Source organism: Carya illinoinensis, chromosome 14, assembly GCF_018687715.1.
Source record: "Carya illinoinensis cultivar Pawnee chromosome 14, C.illinoinensisPawnee_v1, whole genome shotgun sequence".
NCBI classification, from domain to species: Eukaryota; Viridiplantae; Streptophyta; class Magnoliopsida; order Fagales; family Juglandaceae; genus Carya; species Carya illinoinensis.
This window is the reverse complement of record NC_056765.1, coordinates 31,436,693-31,452,073: the sequence shown is the minus strand read 5'-3', so window position 1 is coordinate 31,452,073 and position 15,381 is coordinate 31,436,693. Positions and strand designations below refer to the sequence as shown.

Below are 15,381 nucleotides of genomic sequence, written 5' to 3'. Positions count from 1 at the left end.
CCATTGGGTCTGATCTGAGTATCTACCAAAAAATTAAAATTAAAATCAATGAGAAGTTATCCATATATAAATTCCTCCATCTCCATCTGGTCTGATCCGAACTACTTAGGATATTGCTATAGTTGTTCCTGCTGGTGTTGGTCAGGGACAAAGCCAGGATTATAATTTTGGAGGGTCTAAATAATATTTGTAGGCTAGAATAAATATTTCTGTTGAAGATTTTTAGGAACACCATTAACAAGTTCAAAATTTCATTCTTCCAATAATTTTCAAAATTTAGTATAGACTTGTCATATGTTGCAATTGAAAGAAAGATGAGTCTATACTTTGGAAAGGAGTTATGTGTGAATTAATAAGAGAAATATAAGCGAAGAATAAACTAAGTTTTGAGTTTTCTAAATAATGTATAACAGTAAATTATATTAAAATATTTTAAGTAGTACATGAATTACGTACGTACATACTGTGTATGCACCAACCATTGATTTTTTTCTTAAATATATTTCATTTAGTTAATTATAGATTTTAAAAGAGATCTAATATATTATCAAATAAATATAGCTTAATAAATTGCTTGTTAATAAGACTAATTCCTTAGGTAAAGCTTGGAACCAAATGAAGCTAATTTCCGCCATCAATCAATTATTTTTGGACAATTATATATCTTTTATTGCTGATCATCGTCTGCTCGGCCCAACAAACACATTGCTAATGACACTATGTAAACTATGCAACTCTCCTATTAATACTATTAAAAAATAAAGGAATAGATACTCCCAAAAATCCTGTAATGAAGCCAAGCACCGTGCTAATATGAAGCAATCGAAATCCAAGTCCATCTTTGTCCTTTTGAATGTCGTTGTTGTTACTAATAATAGAGGCACCCTCATGGGGAAGAGGGGCACCACAAAGTTGAGGATTGCCTTCATATGCAGAGGCGTCAAAGCTCTGGAGTTGAGTGCCTAAAGGTATAGCTCCATGGAGATTATTGTTTGCAACACTAAACTGATGCAAGAAATGCAACCTTGATAGCGATGCTGGTATTTCGCCAAACAATTGGTTTCCAGATAGATCAAGTCTTTCTAAGTTTGTAAGCTCTGATATTTGGTCTGGAATGTTGCCTATGAAGTTGTTATGGCTAAAATTCAATCCATGAAGCTGCTTCAATCGACCGATCTCAATGGGAATGTTGCCACTAAGATTGTTGTTTGCAACGGATATCCATGGTCCCAAGTTGGAGAGGGAACTGAACTCAAGAAAGGTACCATTCACTGTGGCAAAAATGGATAAAATCAAAGAACTATCGTCTATGGGAGCCTGGTCTGATACTAACGTTGGCAATGCACAAATTTCTTTTGGGAATTCACCTGAAATCAGATTATCAGATAAGTTTAAACGAAAGAGCCTCGGAAGAGTCGACAACCAACCAGGAATTGAGCCTGTGATACGATTGAAGCTTAGACCCAAGACTCGTAAGTTCTTAAGCTTAGATAGCCATGTGGGTATTTGACCAGTCAACTTACAATGAGTAAGACCCAAATATTCGAGACTTTTGAATCCATCGAAACCAACTATGCTGTCATCTGTTGGAATGGCCTCGTTCAGAAAATTTCCAGTAAGGAGGAGTACGTTGAGAGTCTTGCAATGTGCCAGAATCTTGACTGCTCCTGTGATGTTGGTTAATGTGTTGTAACTGAGTGAAAGGAAAACTAAGAACTTCAATTGAACAATCTCTGGTCGAATTTGTCCTCCGAGTTTGTTACTAGCAAGTTGGATTGCTCTTAGGAACTTGCATGAAAAAAGGCTCACTGGCAAAGTGCCAGTAAACTCATTTTTCCAAAGGTCGAGTATAGTAAGTTGATGAAGAGTAGAAAAGTTTAGGGTGGAGATATCTCCACCAAAGAAATTGTGGCGTAAATTCAAGGTCACGAGATTTGTGCAATTCATTAGAGATGGCGGCAGAGCACCCGTTAAGAAGTTTGTATAGAGGAGTAGATGCTTCAATTTGGAGAGCTTTCCCATATCCATTGGTAGCTTTCCACTCAATTCATTGTCATATAACTCAAGGTTGATGAGTTTGGTAAGGTTCACAATGCTATTGCTGATGGATCCTGAAATGTTATTAGAAGGTAAGGAGATTTCTTCTAATTCTGATGCACCGTAGAGATCTTATGGAAGAAATCCTGAGTGAAAGTTAAAACCTGCTCTGAAAACCTCTAGTCTGGAACATTCCTCTAGTCCCTTGGGAATTTCTCCATTATGATTATTGGAAGAAAAATCAAGGAGTCGGACAAAGGGGGAGTTGATGCAAAGAGAGGAAGGAATAGGACCTGTGAAACTATTGTGGCTGACATTGAGCTTGGTCAAATTCCAAGCTTGTTGGAGGAGCCAAGATTGGATCAACCCATTGAAGTCATTGCTAGAAAGGTCAACTATTTGAATCGAGGAAGGCAACCCATTTGATGAACCATTCGATGCAAACTGGAGTGATATATCTCCATTTAGTTGGTTGTAGCTCAAATCAAGGACCTCAAGTTGATTTAAGGATGAAAAGATTCCAGTTGGGAGGGGACCTGAAAATGAATTGTGAGAGAGGTTGAAATGAGAGAGACGTGTGAGGTTTCCAAGAAGGGGAGACAGTCTCCCTCTGAGACCTTTAAAAGGTAACCAAATATGGGTGACTCGAGCTGAATGATCACAAGAAATACCTTCCCAATGACAGCAATCAAGGGAATTAGACCAATTTAAACGTGGAGATGATGTATCGAAGGGTAAGGACAAGAGACAGTCGCGGTCTATCTGGTTGCATGCATGATTAATACAGAAAATGCCAGTGAGAAACAAGTTGAAGAGGAGATCACGAGCAGCCATGGATTAATTGGTTCCTGTTTGATTTGTCACAACGAGAAGAAAGCCTGGTTCTTTTTAGCCTTTTCGTCGACCAAATTAAGGATTTATATAAAGAACAAAGTCCAAGAAGGAAGCATAGAAAAATGAATTTGGTCATGTGCATCTCTTTGTAACTACTCAGAAATTGGAAGTATCTCTACCCTAAAGTTCTGCTAGCTGGAGAAGTTGACTACGAATATAAACAAAGTCATTGAAGAAAGGATAGAAAAATGAATTACGTGATCATGTGCATGCTTTGCTCTCTCTCTCTCTCTCTCTCTCTCTCTCTCTCTCTCTCTCTCTCTCTCTCTCTCTCTCTCTCTCTCTCTCTCTCTCTCTCTCTCTCTCATATATAAATAGATCTTTGTCCTTATCTTTCATCGTCTTTCATATGACTTCATTAATAAATAAGTGGCTGATGAACAAGACTTCTGTGCAGAACGTCTTGTGAACGTTGTTCAATTTTTAGCGGATTTTCTATTGTGTTTAGTACGAACTTGAACCTTTACTTTAAACATGCTTACTTGTACAAGTTTCCTTAAATCAATTTCACCCCACCAACTCAGAACAAATTGGCATGTAAAGGTTTAAGGCAAGATTGTCTACGGAATACAATGAAGCCCAGAGAAGATTTTTCGTAATTTGCAGATTGCGTTATGCCTTAATAAAATCATATATATTGGAATACCAAGATTTTCACATTCTAGAAAATCTTAGGGGTGGCAAATCTTGTTTTCAAATTGTCTCAAGTCATAAACATTCGGCTATATAAATAAACTTGAACCCGATCCGTTAAACTAAATGTGTCAGACTTTCAAACCATAATCCAACTCATTTAGATAACGGGTCATGTTGTGTTACTCTTATTTTGACCTGTTTAATAATTAATTAGAAATAGGTCAACATGATATGATTCAATATTTAAACCGTTTAATGTAATTTGGTTGAACTAACAAACATAAACTATTTGACCTTATTAACATAATTTCATATAAAAGTTAAAATCAATATTTATTAGCAACCACGATATCTTAAAAAAATACGGCCACCTACTAACAAAAATATATCTATTTTGCAAATTTAACATATAATAAAAATAATATTACAAACTTTACACTAATAAATATGAGTATAAGTCTAAAATTACAATCTCAAGAATAAAACATAACCATACTAAAAAATACCAATACTATTACAACTCAACAATAAGAAAATTGTAATTTTGAAATAGTCCAACTCGTTTTGATCTAGATCCATTAACATTAAATCTAAACTTGTTAATTTTATATCATGTTCATCACGTTGGATTCACAGGTCGTGTCACATATTGTCACTTCTAGTATCTCAAGACCACTAATACAGAACATGCATGATAACAATGGAAGCACAACACTTCAAAGAAAGAAAAATGTATATTTATTTCCGATTGGGCATGTCCTTATCAGACATCGAAGCACCATTTCAAGCAAGATAGGGGACTTTTGAAAAACAGTCGAAGCACCATTTCAAATTTCAATCAAGATAGGAGACTTGAAAATTGTTAATGACCATTGGACAGTTTCAGGCAGTATACGTCCGTTACTAAACGTATTGATGATATAAATCGTCGGATCGTATAGGCAAATAACGGTCATTCAATATTGACACTTAGATTGGTCTTATTTCTCGTTGCATCGGGCGAGCTTATTGCACGGAATGAGTTAGTGACACGATTCGTTGGTCGCCCGATGTTAATGTGCGGGCAAGCCAATTGCTCACCATGCATGTCTGCTGCACGTATGCAAGATATATTGCTCGCCCGTATGTTGTTTTGAGTGCTCACCAGAAACTTTGCCCACGCGGTTGAGGCGAGCTAATTCATTGCACAAGAGCCTGATATTTTTCTGGCAATTTCACCTACTCTGCTTTCTTTTCTTTTCTTTTTTTCCTTTTTTTTAATATATATATATATATATATTTAACGTGGAAGTTTTCCAAAGGAAGATTAAACAATATTAAAATCGCATGTTTCAATTAAATAAACTCACTGAATATTAGAGAGTCACAGAAATAATTCCAAGTTCCAGAGTCTGTTTCAAACGAGCCCCTAAGATACGTATCTGAATAAATATTTTATGGTAGTGATTGTGGACGGGAAAGATAACGTATGGATCATTCCAATGAAATCTTTAACACAATTTATTCTTAAAAAAATTGCACAATGAGCTAATCCTACAAGGGTGAAAGCTGAGGGAGGTTAGACCACATAGATAATTATATATATAAAAAAGTTTTTGGAGATCATTTCATTACTTATTTTCAAGGTCGTCACAAATATATAAAAGTAGGCTAAATATGACTTTGTTGGATCAACATGACTTTGTCCGAGTCTGTTGTGTCCATTGTTTTCAGACTAAATACATCTCAACAAGTGTGGACTACACTTTTCCATCGGTTTGCCTCACAATCTATATCCTGAGTGTCTCGTTTAAAGAGATAACTTCAATGTCACTCTTAAGGTAGTAAATCTTGCTCTGAATATCTACAAGGAGATGTCCGGATGATGACAACAGGGGTCACCACCCTAACGCCAAGTGCCAAGTGTGTATAAGCAACAAGTATACAAAAGAAAACACGCAGCGGATAAACAGAGTCATATAACTAAGTACCAGGATTTTTCTTGGTTTAATACAAAGCCGTTCAAAACGTACATAATAAAATATTACAAACCACAAATATAGTTTCAAATCCAACAACATGGCATAAACTCCAACTCAATACTCCGGCGGAGCCGCCTCCTCGGGCTCAGCCTCCTCCTCCTTCTCGATCTCTGCATCAAAATCTACGGTACAAAAAATGGTGCCGCAGGTAAGTAAGATCCAAAAGCCACTAGATAAAAGCATATTAAAACTCAAACAATATGCATAAAGGAATGCAAATGCACATGACTCGTAAACCACATTTTTCCACGCACGCCAAAAATCCCATTTGGCTCCAAAAACATATTACTTTCCAACTCACGCCAAAAGTCTCATTTGGCCCAAATCCAACTCATATCAATAACCAATTAATCTGAATGCACCACGACCTCCCCTAGAGGTCATCCGCACACCCTGACTCTTGTGCCACACCGCAGGTAACGACCACGTGTGTGACACCTAAACGAGCGATGTCCAGTTCCGCGCCCCGCGCGTTCGTAGCCAAGCATCCTCTAGCCCTCGCCAGCGAAGGGCCACGGAGTCGGTACGAGAGCATTACCATCCCGCCCGCTTCCGTTGTCGCCCAGTGACAACTCAGGGGACGTCACTTAGTATATTACGCTCCCAAGTGACCAGATGAGCTCTACCGAGATAATACCTCATCCCGGCTTGGGGTCGTGATACACACGCACCCGAAAATCCATTTACGCAAATAAAACAGGATTTTCTCAATTTAAATAAAATGCACATGTATGCTCCATGTAATGCACGCCTCAAGGCACAAATAACCAACCAATCACAAATCAACAAACCAAGCAACTCCGTCCTCAATCCATCCGACCCCTGAACTCCTCGAACTCAGTCCGGAATCAACCAACCAATCCAATAAATAATTATTGTAAGAGCAAAATATATTTAAATCTAAAAGTAGAGTTTGGAAAATACTTACAGCGCTATAAGGTATTTTTTGAAGGATCACGACCTTGCAAACGGCGGAGAAAAAGTAACGTAATAGTGTATTTTACACTGTGGCCGTGGGTAGTAAATTACCCACTTTCGTACGGGGACAAACCAAGACACGAAATTGATAGAGAATGACCTAAAGATGTTTATGAAGCTAAAGGAAGTGAGCTTTGGCCGTGGGTGACGGTGGAAACGGCGGTGGAAGTGCAAAAAGGGGCTGATCGGAGTTGAGCTCGTGGGAGCTGTTCCGACAACGGATCGGGGCCAAAAATGGGTGGGTTAGGACGGCAAGAGGTAGGGAAAGAAGTGGTGAAGAGGTAGTGGCCAGAGGTGGAGCGACGGCACCGGAAACGGCAAAAATCCGTGCGACTTAGATGGGCTGTAGGGGGTGATCGGCGGCACGGATGGGGCTGGAAATTGGTGGGGTGGTGCGCCGGCCGGAGGGGAGTCGGACGGTGGTGGCTGTGTCGGCCACGTCGGCCGGCGGCGGTGGTTCTGGGCGGGGGGTGCTGGACGGCATTGGTGAGAAAGAGAGAGGGGTCGGGCGTGCCGGAAGAGAATGAAGAAGAAGAAGAAAAAAAAGAAAGATGAAGAAAAGAAGAAAAGGAAAAAGAAAAAGGAAAAAAGGGAAAAAAGGAAAAAAGAGAAAAGAAAAGATGGAGAAAGAAAATGAGGTCCAATCCTCACCTCCGGAAACCAAAAACTGATCCGACGAAAACGATTTTAAAACCATAAAACGACTAAAATAAATTAAACACCACATCAAATAAAATAAAACCAATTTAAAATATAATAATTTAAAATAAAAGAACTAATATATTAATTAAATTAAAAAACTCCTTCAGTGAAAATACACGTAAAAACGGGATATCACAATATTAACTTATTTGGAAAAGATATGAAGGGGGATTAGTAATAAGATCAATACGTATTTATACGAGTGAAAAACTTACCACCAACGTCCCCGTCCATATTTGCTTGATTCCAGTGCCAATCATCATTATTTTTTGTATTTGTTTGAGCACTTTGATGGATGGGTGGACCTCACACAAGTTTGTACAACCTGTAAGGTATATTTCCTCAAGATTTTGGGCTCCTGTCAAATCTGGTGTTTCGATCAAGTTCTTACAATAACTCAGTTCTAAGATCTTCAAATTGTGTAAAACCTGTTATAAACAGACAAGTAGTTATAAATTAGATCCAAATATGCATATATTAACTTATTTGGAAAAGATGTGAAGGGGGATTATTAAGAAGATTAATACGTATTTATATGAGTGAAAAACTTACCACCAACGTTCCCTTCCATAGTTGTTTGATTCCAATGCCAACCATTATTATTGTTTGTATTTGTTTGAGCACTTTGATGGATGGGTGGACCTCACACAAGCTTGTACAACCTGTAAAGTTTATTCCCTCTAGATTTTGAGCTCCTGTCAGATCTGGTATTTCAATCAAGTTCTTACAATAACTCAGATCTAAGATCTTCAAATTTTGTAAAACCTGTTTTAAACAAACAAGTAGTTATAAATTACATCAAAATATGAATATATTAACTTATTTGGAAAATATATGAATGGGGATTATTATGAAGATCAATACGTATTTATACGAGTGAAAAACTTACCACCAACGTCCCCTTCCATAGCTGTTTGATTCCGGTACCAGACATTCTTAAATCTTCTAATCGTTTGAGCTCATTGATGGATGGGTGGACCTCACACAAACTTCTACAATTTTTGAAGTATATTATCTCAAGATTTGGGGCTCCACTCAAATCTGGTGTTTCAATCAAGTTCTCAGAATCACTCAGATCTAATTCCTTCAAATTGTCTAAATCTTGTTATAAACAAACAAATAGTTGTAAATTAGATCAAAATATGAATATATTAAGTTATTTGGAAAATATATGAAGGGGCATTATTAAGAAGAATACGTATTTATAGAAGTGAAAAACTTACCATTGACCCCTTCCATAATTGTTTGATCTGGCTATTATACATCCTTAGTACAGTAAGATTTTTTGGTTGGAAATTGCTCGGCCATGATTTCAAATGATATCCAAACCACTCTATGAATCGCAACTCATTGGTTTGCATGTATTTTAAAGGTTTTCCATGCCATTTTATAGATGGAGACTGATGGAATTTAAAAAATCTCAATTTTCTCATTCTTGACAATGCTTTGGCATTGAGTCTCTGTTTCATTTCAAGACAAGAATACACAGCTATGCCTTTAATTGCATCAATTCCCTGGTAACCAAGAACAACAAGTTAGCAAGAATTAGGATGAAAATATACCTTTTTATATTAATATCTACACTAATCAACTTACAGCATCATTCTTCAATACTTGATAGAGATCCTCCAAAAGAAACATTCTACTACGTTTTCCTGGTTCTTGAGGGCATTCACGCTGAACTATTTCCTGGCCCATTTCTTTTAGCAAATCATGCATGGACAACAATCCGTATTCTGATTTGCTTAAGAGGGACTTCTCAATGAGAACGTCAACATCAATGCGATAATGACCAAAACTTTCTGCCATGTCATCATAAAATTTGTTATCCACCTTATGTTGTCCTCGGAACAAACACGCCAGATCCAGAAATAACTCTTTTTGCAATTCCTGCAGCCCATCAAAACTTATTTGAAGTACATCCATAATTTTTGGATCAGGAATTGCTTTTAGTTTATCTTTCTCACTTTTCCATGCATCTATTTTTCTCCCAAATAACAAGGAACCCAAAACTTTAAGAGCCAAAGGAAGGCCTTGAGCATAATTTACAAAATCCATAGATAGATCCATGTAATCCTCTATTGGATGGGTTTCCTTGAAGGCTGACAAACTAAAGAGTTGCAAAGCTTCTTCTATTTCAAGCTGCTCAACCTTATAGATAGGATTCACTTCATATGTTCTCAATAGATGACTATCTCTGCATGTTATGATCACCCGACTCCCTGGACCAAACCATTTCCGATCCCCTGCTAATGCCGTTAGTTGGTCGTCACTATCCACATCATCGAGGACAATAAAAACCTTTTTATTACGCAACATCTTCTTTCTCATCCGATCTCCGTGCTTTTGATCCCATATTTGTATTTCTTCTTCTATGCTCATAGAAAGAAGTTGTTTTTGTAAAGAAGCTAGACCACGATCTTTAGATTCTTCTCTAATACAAGAAATAGAGCTTCTTCTTTCAAATCGACAATTAGAAACTCTATCATAAATTATTCTAGACATGTTTCTCTTACCCATGCCGCCGATCCCAAAAATTCCTATAATGCGAACATCATCCGATTCCCTATACAATAACTCTATCATTCTGTGGGAGTCTATTGCAACAAGTTTATCGTAATCATGACGTGAGAATCTAGAATTCAACTCATGAGACATACGTCTACCGATTTCTTGTATAATTGTTGATTCGTACCTATAAATTGATAGAACAATTAATATTGACGAGACTTGAAACGATACGAACCAAAAAAAAATAAAAAAGGCTAGCTTTAGCTTATAATTAGCATTGTTTATTAGAGAAAGCGAAATACTTTAATTCATACTTCAATATTTTGCCTCTTGCAACGACACTCGAGCTGTCAGACCAAATAATAATGTAAACATTTTAAAAATTATAAATGTTATAATTTAAGTACATATACATATGTTAATTGCTTGCTAGCTATCGATGGAAGAAGATTGAAAGAGGGCTAAATGTTACCTGTCCCCCTTTATGTGCTCTCCGGCAAGATTACCGACTTTTATGCAAGCATTTCTCCACGTATCAATCTCTTTGATGTCTACCTTGGGATCTTTTTCATGTGCGGCAAAAGCTTCATTAAAAGTCCCTCTTTGATTTCTTACATCTGAAGGATCCACATGGTAGAAAATAGGAATAATTGTGAGATTCTTCTTTTCCTCCCATTCAACAATCTCAGCAAGTTCCCTAAGGCACCATTTGGAAGAAGCATAATTTGTTGAAAAAATGACTATGGCATATTGGGATTCTTGAATTGCTTGCGAAAGCTGTTGAGAAATGCATTTTCCTCGCTTGACTTCATCATCCCTAAAGACGAGAATACCTTTCCGTTTTAAATCAACATATAGATGATCCGTAAAGCTCATGCGAGTGTCTTTGCCATAGAAACTAAGGAAAACTTCATATTTCCATCTAGGCGTCGACTTCGAGGAAGAAGTTGGGGAAGAGGTTATGATTTTTTCATGCTCTTCCGAACAAGATGAATTGCCTCTTTTTCTCTTCTTAGTATGTTCGGAAGTAGATGAACAAGATGAATTGTCTCTTTTTCTCTTCTTAGTATGTTCGGAAGAAGATGAAGAGGGTGTTTGAGTAGCCATGAATGCAAATGCGAGAGATTTAGAAGCTTAATTGTGGAAGGAAATATTGGTAATTGCGGGCTTAGACAATGAGAAGAACAATGAGGATAGCCATGTATGGAGTACTAGTAGTAGTGGTCAACCTGAGATGGAAAGTTCAAGGTAGACAGCATCAACCTTCGGTTTGTGTAGTCAAAAGGTTATTGAAATGGGAAGAAGTGGAAGTGCACATGCAGAACCTTTTTTTTTGCTTTTTAATCTGGCGTGATTTGCGGTTGGAGTAAAGATGCCAAAAGGAGTCGGAGATGATGAGTATATACTTTGTTAAGAGAACTGCTACACAGCACCACCACACCTAACACATTATTATTTTTAAAGTGTAAAATAAAAGAGAGTAAAATAATAAATTCACATTTTTTAATAGTATAAAAAAGTTTAAAGTTGTTGCGTATATTTTCTGTTTTTTTAATAAAATAAAATAAAAAATAAAAAAATCATATATGATATGTAAAGTAGAGATGATGAGTATATATTTTTTTAATTATATAGTTGCAACAAACAATTGGCAAAGTTATATTTTATTGAAGGATACGCCAAGATGCGAGCTGGAAAAAGATATTTGTAATTAAGAAACAATGAAAAGCGTACGCATGCCTGCCTATTAATTGACTCCCTTATCGTAGATCACGAATGATTACATATTTTATTAGGTGGAAGGTTCGGCGAAGCTCCTCTTCCTCCCACTTTGGTTACTTTTCTGACTAAAGCACAAATTATCATTATCATTGTCGTTTATTAATATTAAATAATATATACGAGAAACGACGTCCATGATAATTATAAGAATTTTTTATTTTAAATAAAAGTTTAAAATATTATATTATAACATTATTATTATTTTAAAATTTGAAAATATTAAATGGAGATTTAAAAAAATTGAATTATTTATTATATTTTATATAAAAATTTAAAAAAGTTATAATAATAAGATGAGAATTTTTTGTTTGATATGAAAATTTTGAGTTACCAAGCTGTCTTGTTTAAATTTGAAAAACGTTTCATCTCAATTTATCTTATCTTATTATTATAATTTTTAAAAAATTTGTACACAAAATATAATAAACAATTCAATTTTTTCAAATTCTATCGTAATAATATTAAAAATAATATTATAATATTATTTTATTTAACTTTCAACTTTTATTTAAAATCATCTTATCTTATTATCCCTTTGTCCCTATACAGAGCCCGACTGGTCATCGATTTCATTATATAGAGGCTAGGGACAATGATATAGGAACAATGACGGATGGGGTTTGTATTAGTGTATTTTTTTTTTTAAATATTTAAATATATTTAAAAATGTGGAAAAAAATTGAAAAAAAAAATTAGACTAGGTGGCACGACCAACAGTAAGACCTGGGCAGCACAATAGCCCTGTCCTTTCTCATATATATTATTTAATTTTTATAAACGTCTATGAAAATGATAATTTGTGTTTTAGTCCGAAAGTAACCAAAGTGGAAGGAAGCAGAGATTCCCAGAACCTTCTTCGTGATAACAGTGCCAAAAAAATAAGTCCATACTAATCTATATATTAATATTGATTTATTTATATTCAAAATTTAAATTAATATTATTTTTAATAAAATATGTTTTTTGACCAATCACATTAGATTGGTGCATATATTAGTGCGCAATTATGCTTGCAACTAGATTTTTCATTATGTAATCATTCATGATCTACGATATTCTTTTTTTTTAATATGGCGTGATTAGCTATTGGAAGACTTCCAAGTCTACTCGCAGAATTATATGTAGAAAAATTATATTTGCAATGCTTATTTAGAGATTGCATATAGATGTCTTTATTAAATGATAAAAAAATATTATTATAAGAGAGATATTTTCGTAATTTTTTAAAAATTTTAAAGATAAAATTTTTTAAACATGCATTACAATTCCCATTTAAAGAATATACGTAACATTACTCTTATATATATTATCTCTCTTTTCCAAAAGCATGCCATTATATTGGATATGGGAGTCAATTACCTAGGCAAGCATGCATCCTTGGCGTATGCTTCGATAAAATATAATTCTTCGATAAAATATAATTATGCCAATTGTTTGTTGCAACTATATAATTAAGAAAAATTTTATTTATTATTTCTATATTATATATCGCACATAACGAATAGACATATAAATATAAATGAAAAAGCAAGACAAGACAAATAACTATATATCTTTAAAATTAGGTAAAACTACTCTGTCAAATTATTTTTATATAATTTATTTCTAATTATAGTAGTTTTTTTTTTAAATATACACAAATTTAATTAAGAATACAAAAACTTTGCCCCGCAAAGCAAGAGATTATTATGACCTTCTATCATTGATTGCTTATAAATATTAGCGATAGGAATTGAAACATCATGCATCGACATAGCACGCGGTCTACTCAAAAGTCGACGTTGGTCAGCTTTTTCAGTCATCAACATTAATAATGCATGCAAAAATAGAGAAATTTAAAACGCGTGGGGCCAATAAATTTGCAGTGCACACCAAGGTTCTATGTAGCTTCGCTTCTCCGTAATCATACTTGACTTAATAAAAAACCTCAAAGTCCGAATCCATACTTTTTGAATGACACGGTCAAAAGACTTTGTTAACTCTTCTTAGTCGTGCTTATAATTCATTAAAACGCGTATGTACATAGGGCGGGCCTACGAAGGTTCTGCGCAATTTCTCTCGTCCTCTACTTTGGTAAAAATGTAAATTAATTTAATAAAACTGTTTACTTGACTTGGCTACATTTTCTAAAGGATGATCGAAGAAATTCATTTGATTATATAGTGATTGTAAATTAGTAGCTACTCAATTTGTTTATTTTTCTTTTATTTCTAATTTTTCTAACCAACAAATATTTAGTGTTGCGGAGAATGAAGAAGATGAAGTACTCAAATTTTAGATAGAGAAATACTTTAGCATAAATGAATTACATAAAAATAATCTCACAAACTGATATGATTTTGTATAGTTCATCAGATTGTAAAGTTATTTTTATTGTAAAATAAATATAACAGATCAGATGAAACTACATTAATTTATAAAATTATTTTTATATAATGTATTTGTGACTATAACAGTGATCTCTTTTAGATATACACAAATTTAATTAAGAATACAAAAACTTTGCCTCAGTAAAGCAAGAGATTATGCCCTTCTATCATTGCTTGCTTAAAATTGGCGATAGGAATTGAGACATCATGCAACGACATAGCACGCGGTCTACTCAAAAGTCGACGTTGGTCAGCTTTCTCCTTTCGTAGTCATCAACATTAATAATGAATGCAAAAGGAAAGAGATTTAAAACGTGCACGTAGGGCCAATGAATTTGCACGCCAACGCCAAGGTTCTACGTAGCTTCGCTTCTCCTTCGAGGATAATGAGAGTCTTATTATAAAATCATTTTTTTACTATTTTATAATGTATTTAAAATTTTTATTTTTTTTATTATTTTCTTTTAAGTACTTTTTTAACATCATTAATCATTAAAGAAATTTTAAAAAATATACATTTTCACTAATAAGCACTTATTTAACCATTAAATAAATAATAATAATAATAATAATAAAAGTAATACTAGTACTGGTTAACCTGAGTGTAAAGTTCAAAGGAGATGCAGCATCAACTATCGGGTATGGAATGCATTGCTTACAAGCCCGTATTTACGTAATTTTCAGGGTGGCTTCCACCCACTTTAGAACATTTTAAATAGGGTAATGCTAGGGATTCAGCTGGGGATCCGTTCAAGCATCCCGCTCATTTTTTATTTTTAATTTTTTTACATAAAGATTAAGAAAATATTGTTTAATTATATTGTGAATTTTATTCATTTTTTTAAAATATTTAAAAGTGTTAAAAAATTATATGAAAAAAAAAATTCTTTTAAATATTTTTTTCAAATCATTTTTTAATATGTACTATTAAATATTTTTAAAAATTGAAAAAAAAAATTATAATATTATTAAACAATATTTTCTTAATCATTACATAAAAAAAACTAAAAAAAAAATGGAGTGAGACAAATGAATGGGATCCCCCCGCATGATCCCCTATCATTTCCCTTTTAACTAAAACACAAATAATCATGTACACTGTTAGACTCGACGAGCGTGTTGGACAATCAAATGACTAAACTCTGACTTAACTCGTTTGGACAGTGAGATGAGATAAAATGTGATGAGATAATTTTATATGAGTTAAATAAAATATTATTTTTTAAAATTATTATTAATTTAATATCAATTTAAAAATATTACATTGTTTATGATATTTTATATGGGAGTTTAGACAAATTATCCAACCGAGCCTTAAAGTTAACACGAAGTCATTTGAGTTTTTTTTTTCTAAGTATTTTTTAATATTCTTAAATAATTATTATCATACACGTTTATCAATCTTACAGAATATTAATATATGAGTGTTGTTATACTTCCTTAATTTGTTC

General features: G+C 34.2%; 1 protein-coding gene and 1 pseudogene across 1 annotated transcript; both read right to left on the bottom strand.

Annotated features, from left to right (window-relative positions):
• Positions 1-726: 726 nt before the first annotated feature.
• Positions 727-2,871, bottom strand: LOC122293834 (annotated as a pseudogene).
• Positions 2,872-5,336: 2,465 nt separating this feature from the next.
• LOC122293833 (disease resistance protein Roq1-like) lies at positions 5,337-11,132 on the bottom strand. The gene is made up of 8 exons (XM_043102285.1): positions 10,252-11,132; positions 8,865-9,963; positions 8,492-8,782; positions 8,158-8,370; positions 7,821-8,033; positions 7,484-7,696; positions 5,656-5,710; positions 5,337-5,410 (listed from the first exon to the last, which is right to left on the bottom strand). Exons 1-8 carry the CDS (start codon positions 10,884-10,886, stop codon positions 5,337-5,339), a joined length of 2,793 nt encoding a protein of 930 aa, XP_042958219.1. The 5' UTR covers positions 10,887-11,132.
• Between the last annotated feature and the right edge of the window lie 4,249 nt (positions 11,133-15,381).

Excerpts from the sequence above, each read along its gene's own strand:
- LOC122293833 (XM_043102285.1), bottom strand. The coding sequence starts at position 10,886 with ATGGCTACTCAAACACCCTCTTCATCTTCTTCCGAACATACTAAGAAG. Across the intron at positions 8,371-8,491 it reads AATTATGGAAGGGGTCAATG|GATTTAGACAATTTGAAGGA; the intron begins GTAAGTTTTTCA and ends TGTTTATAACAA. Across the intron at positions 5,711-7,483 it reads TATGGACGGGGACGTTGGTG|ATTTTGATGCAGAGATCGAG; the intron begins GTAAGTTTTTCA and ends TTTGTACCGTAG.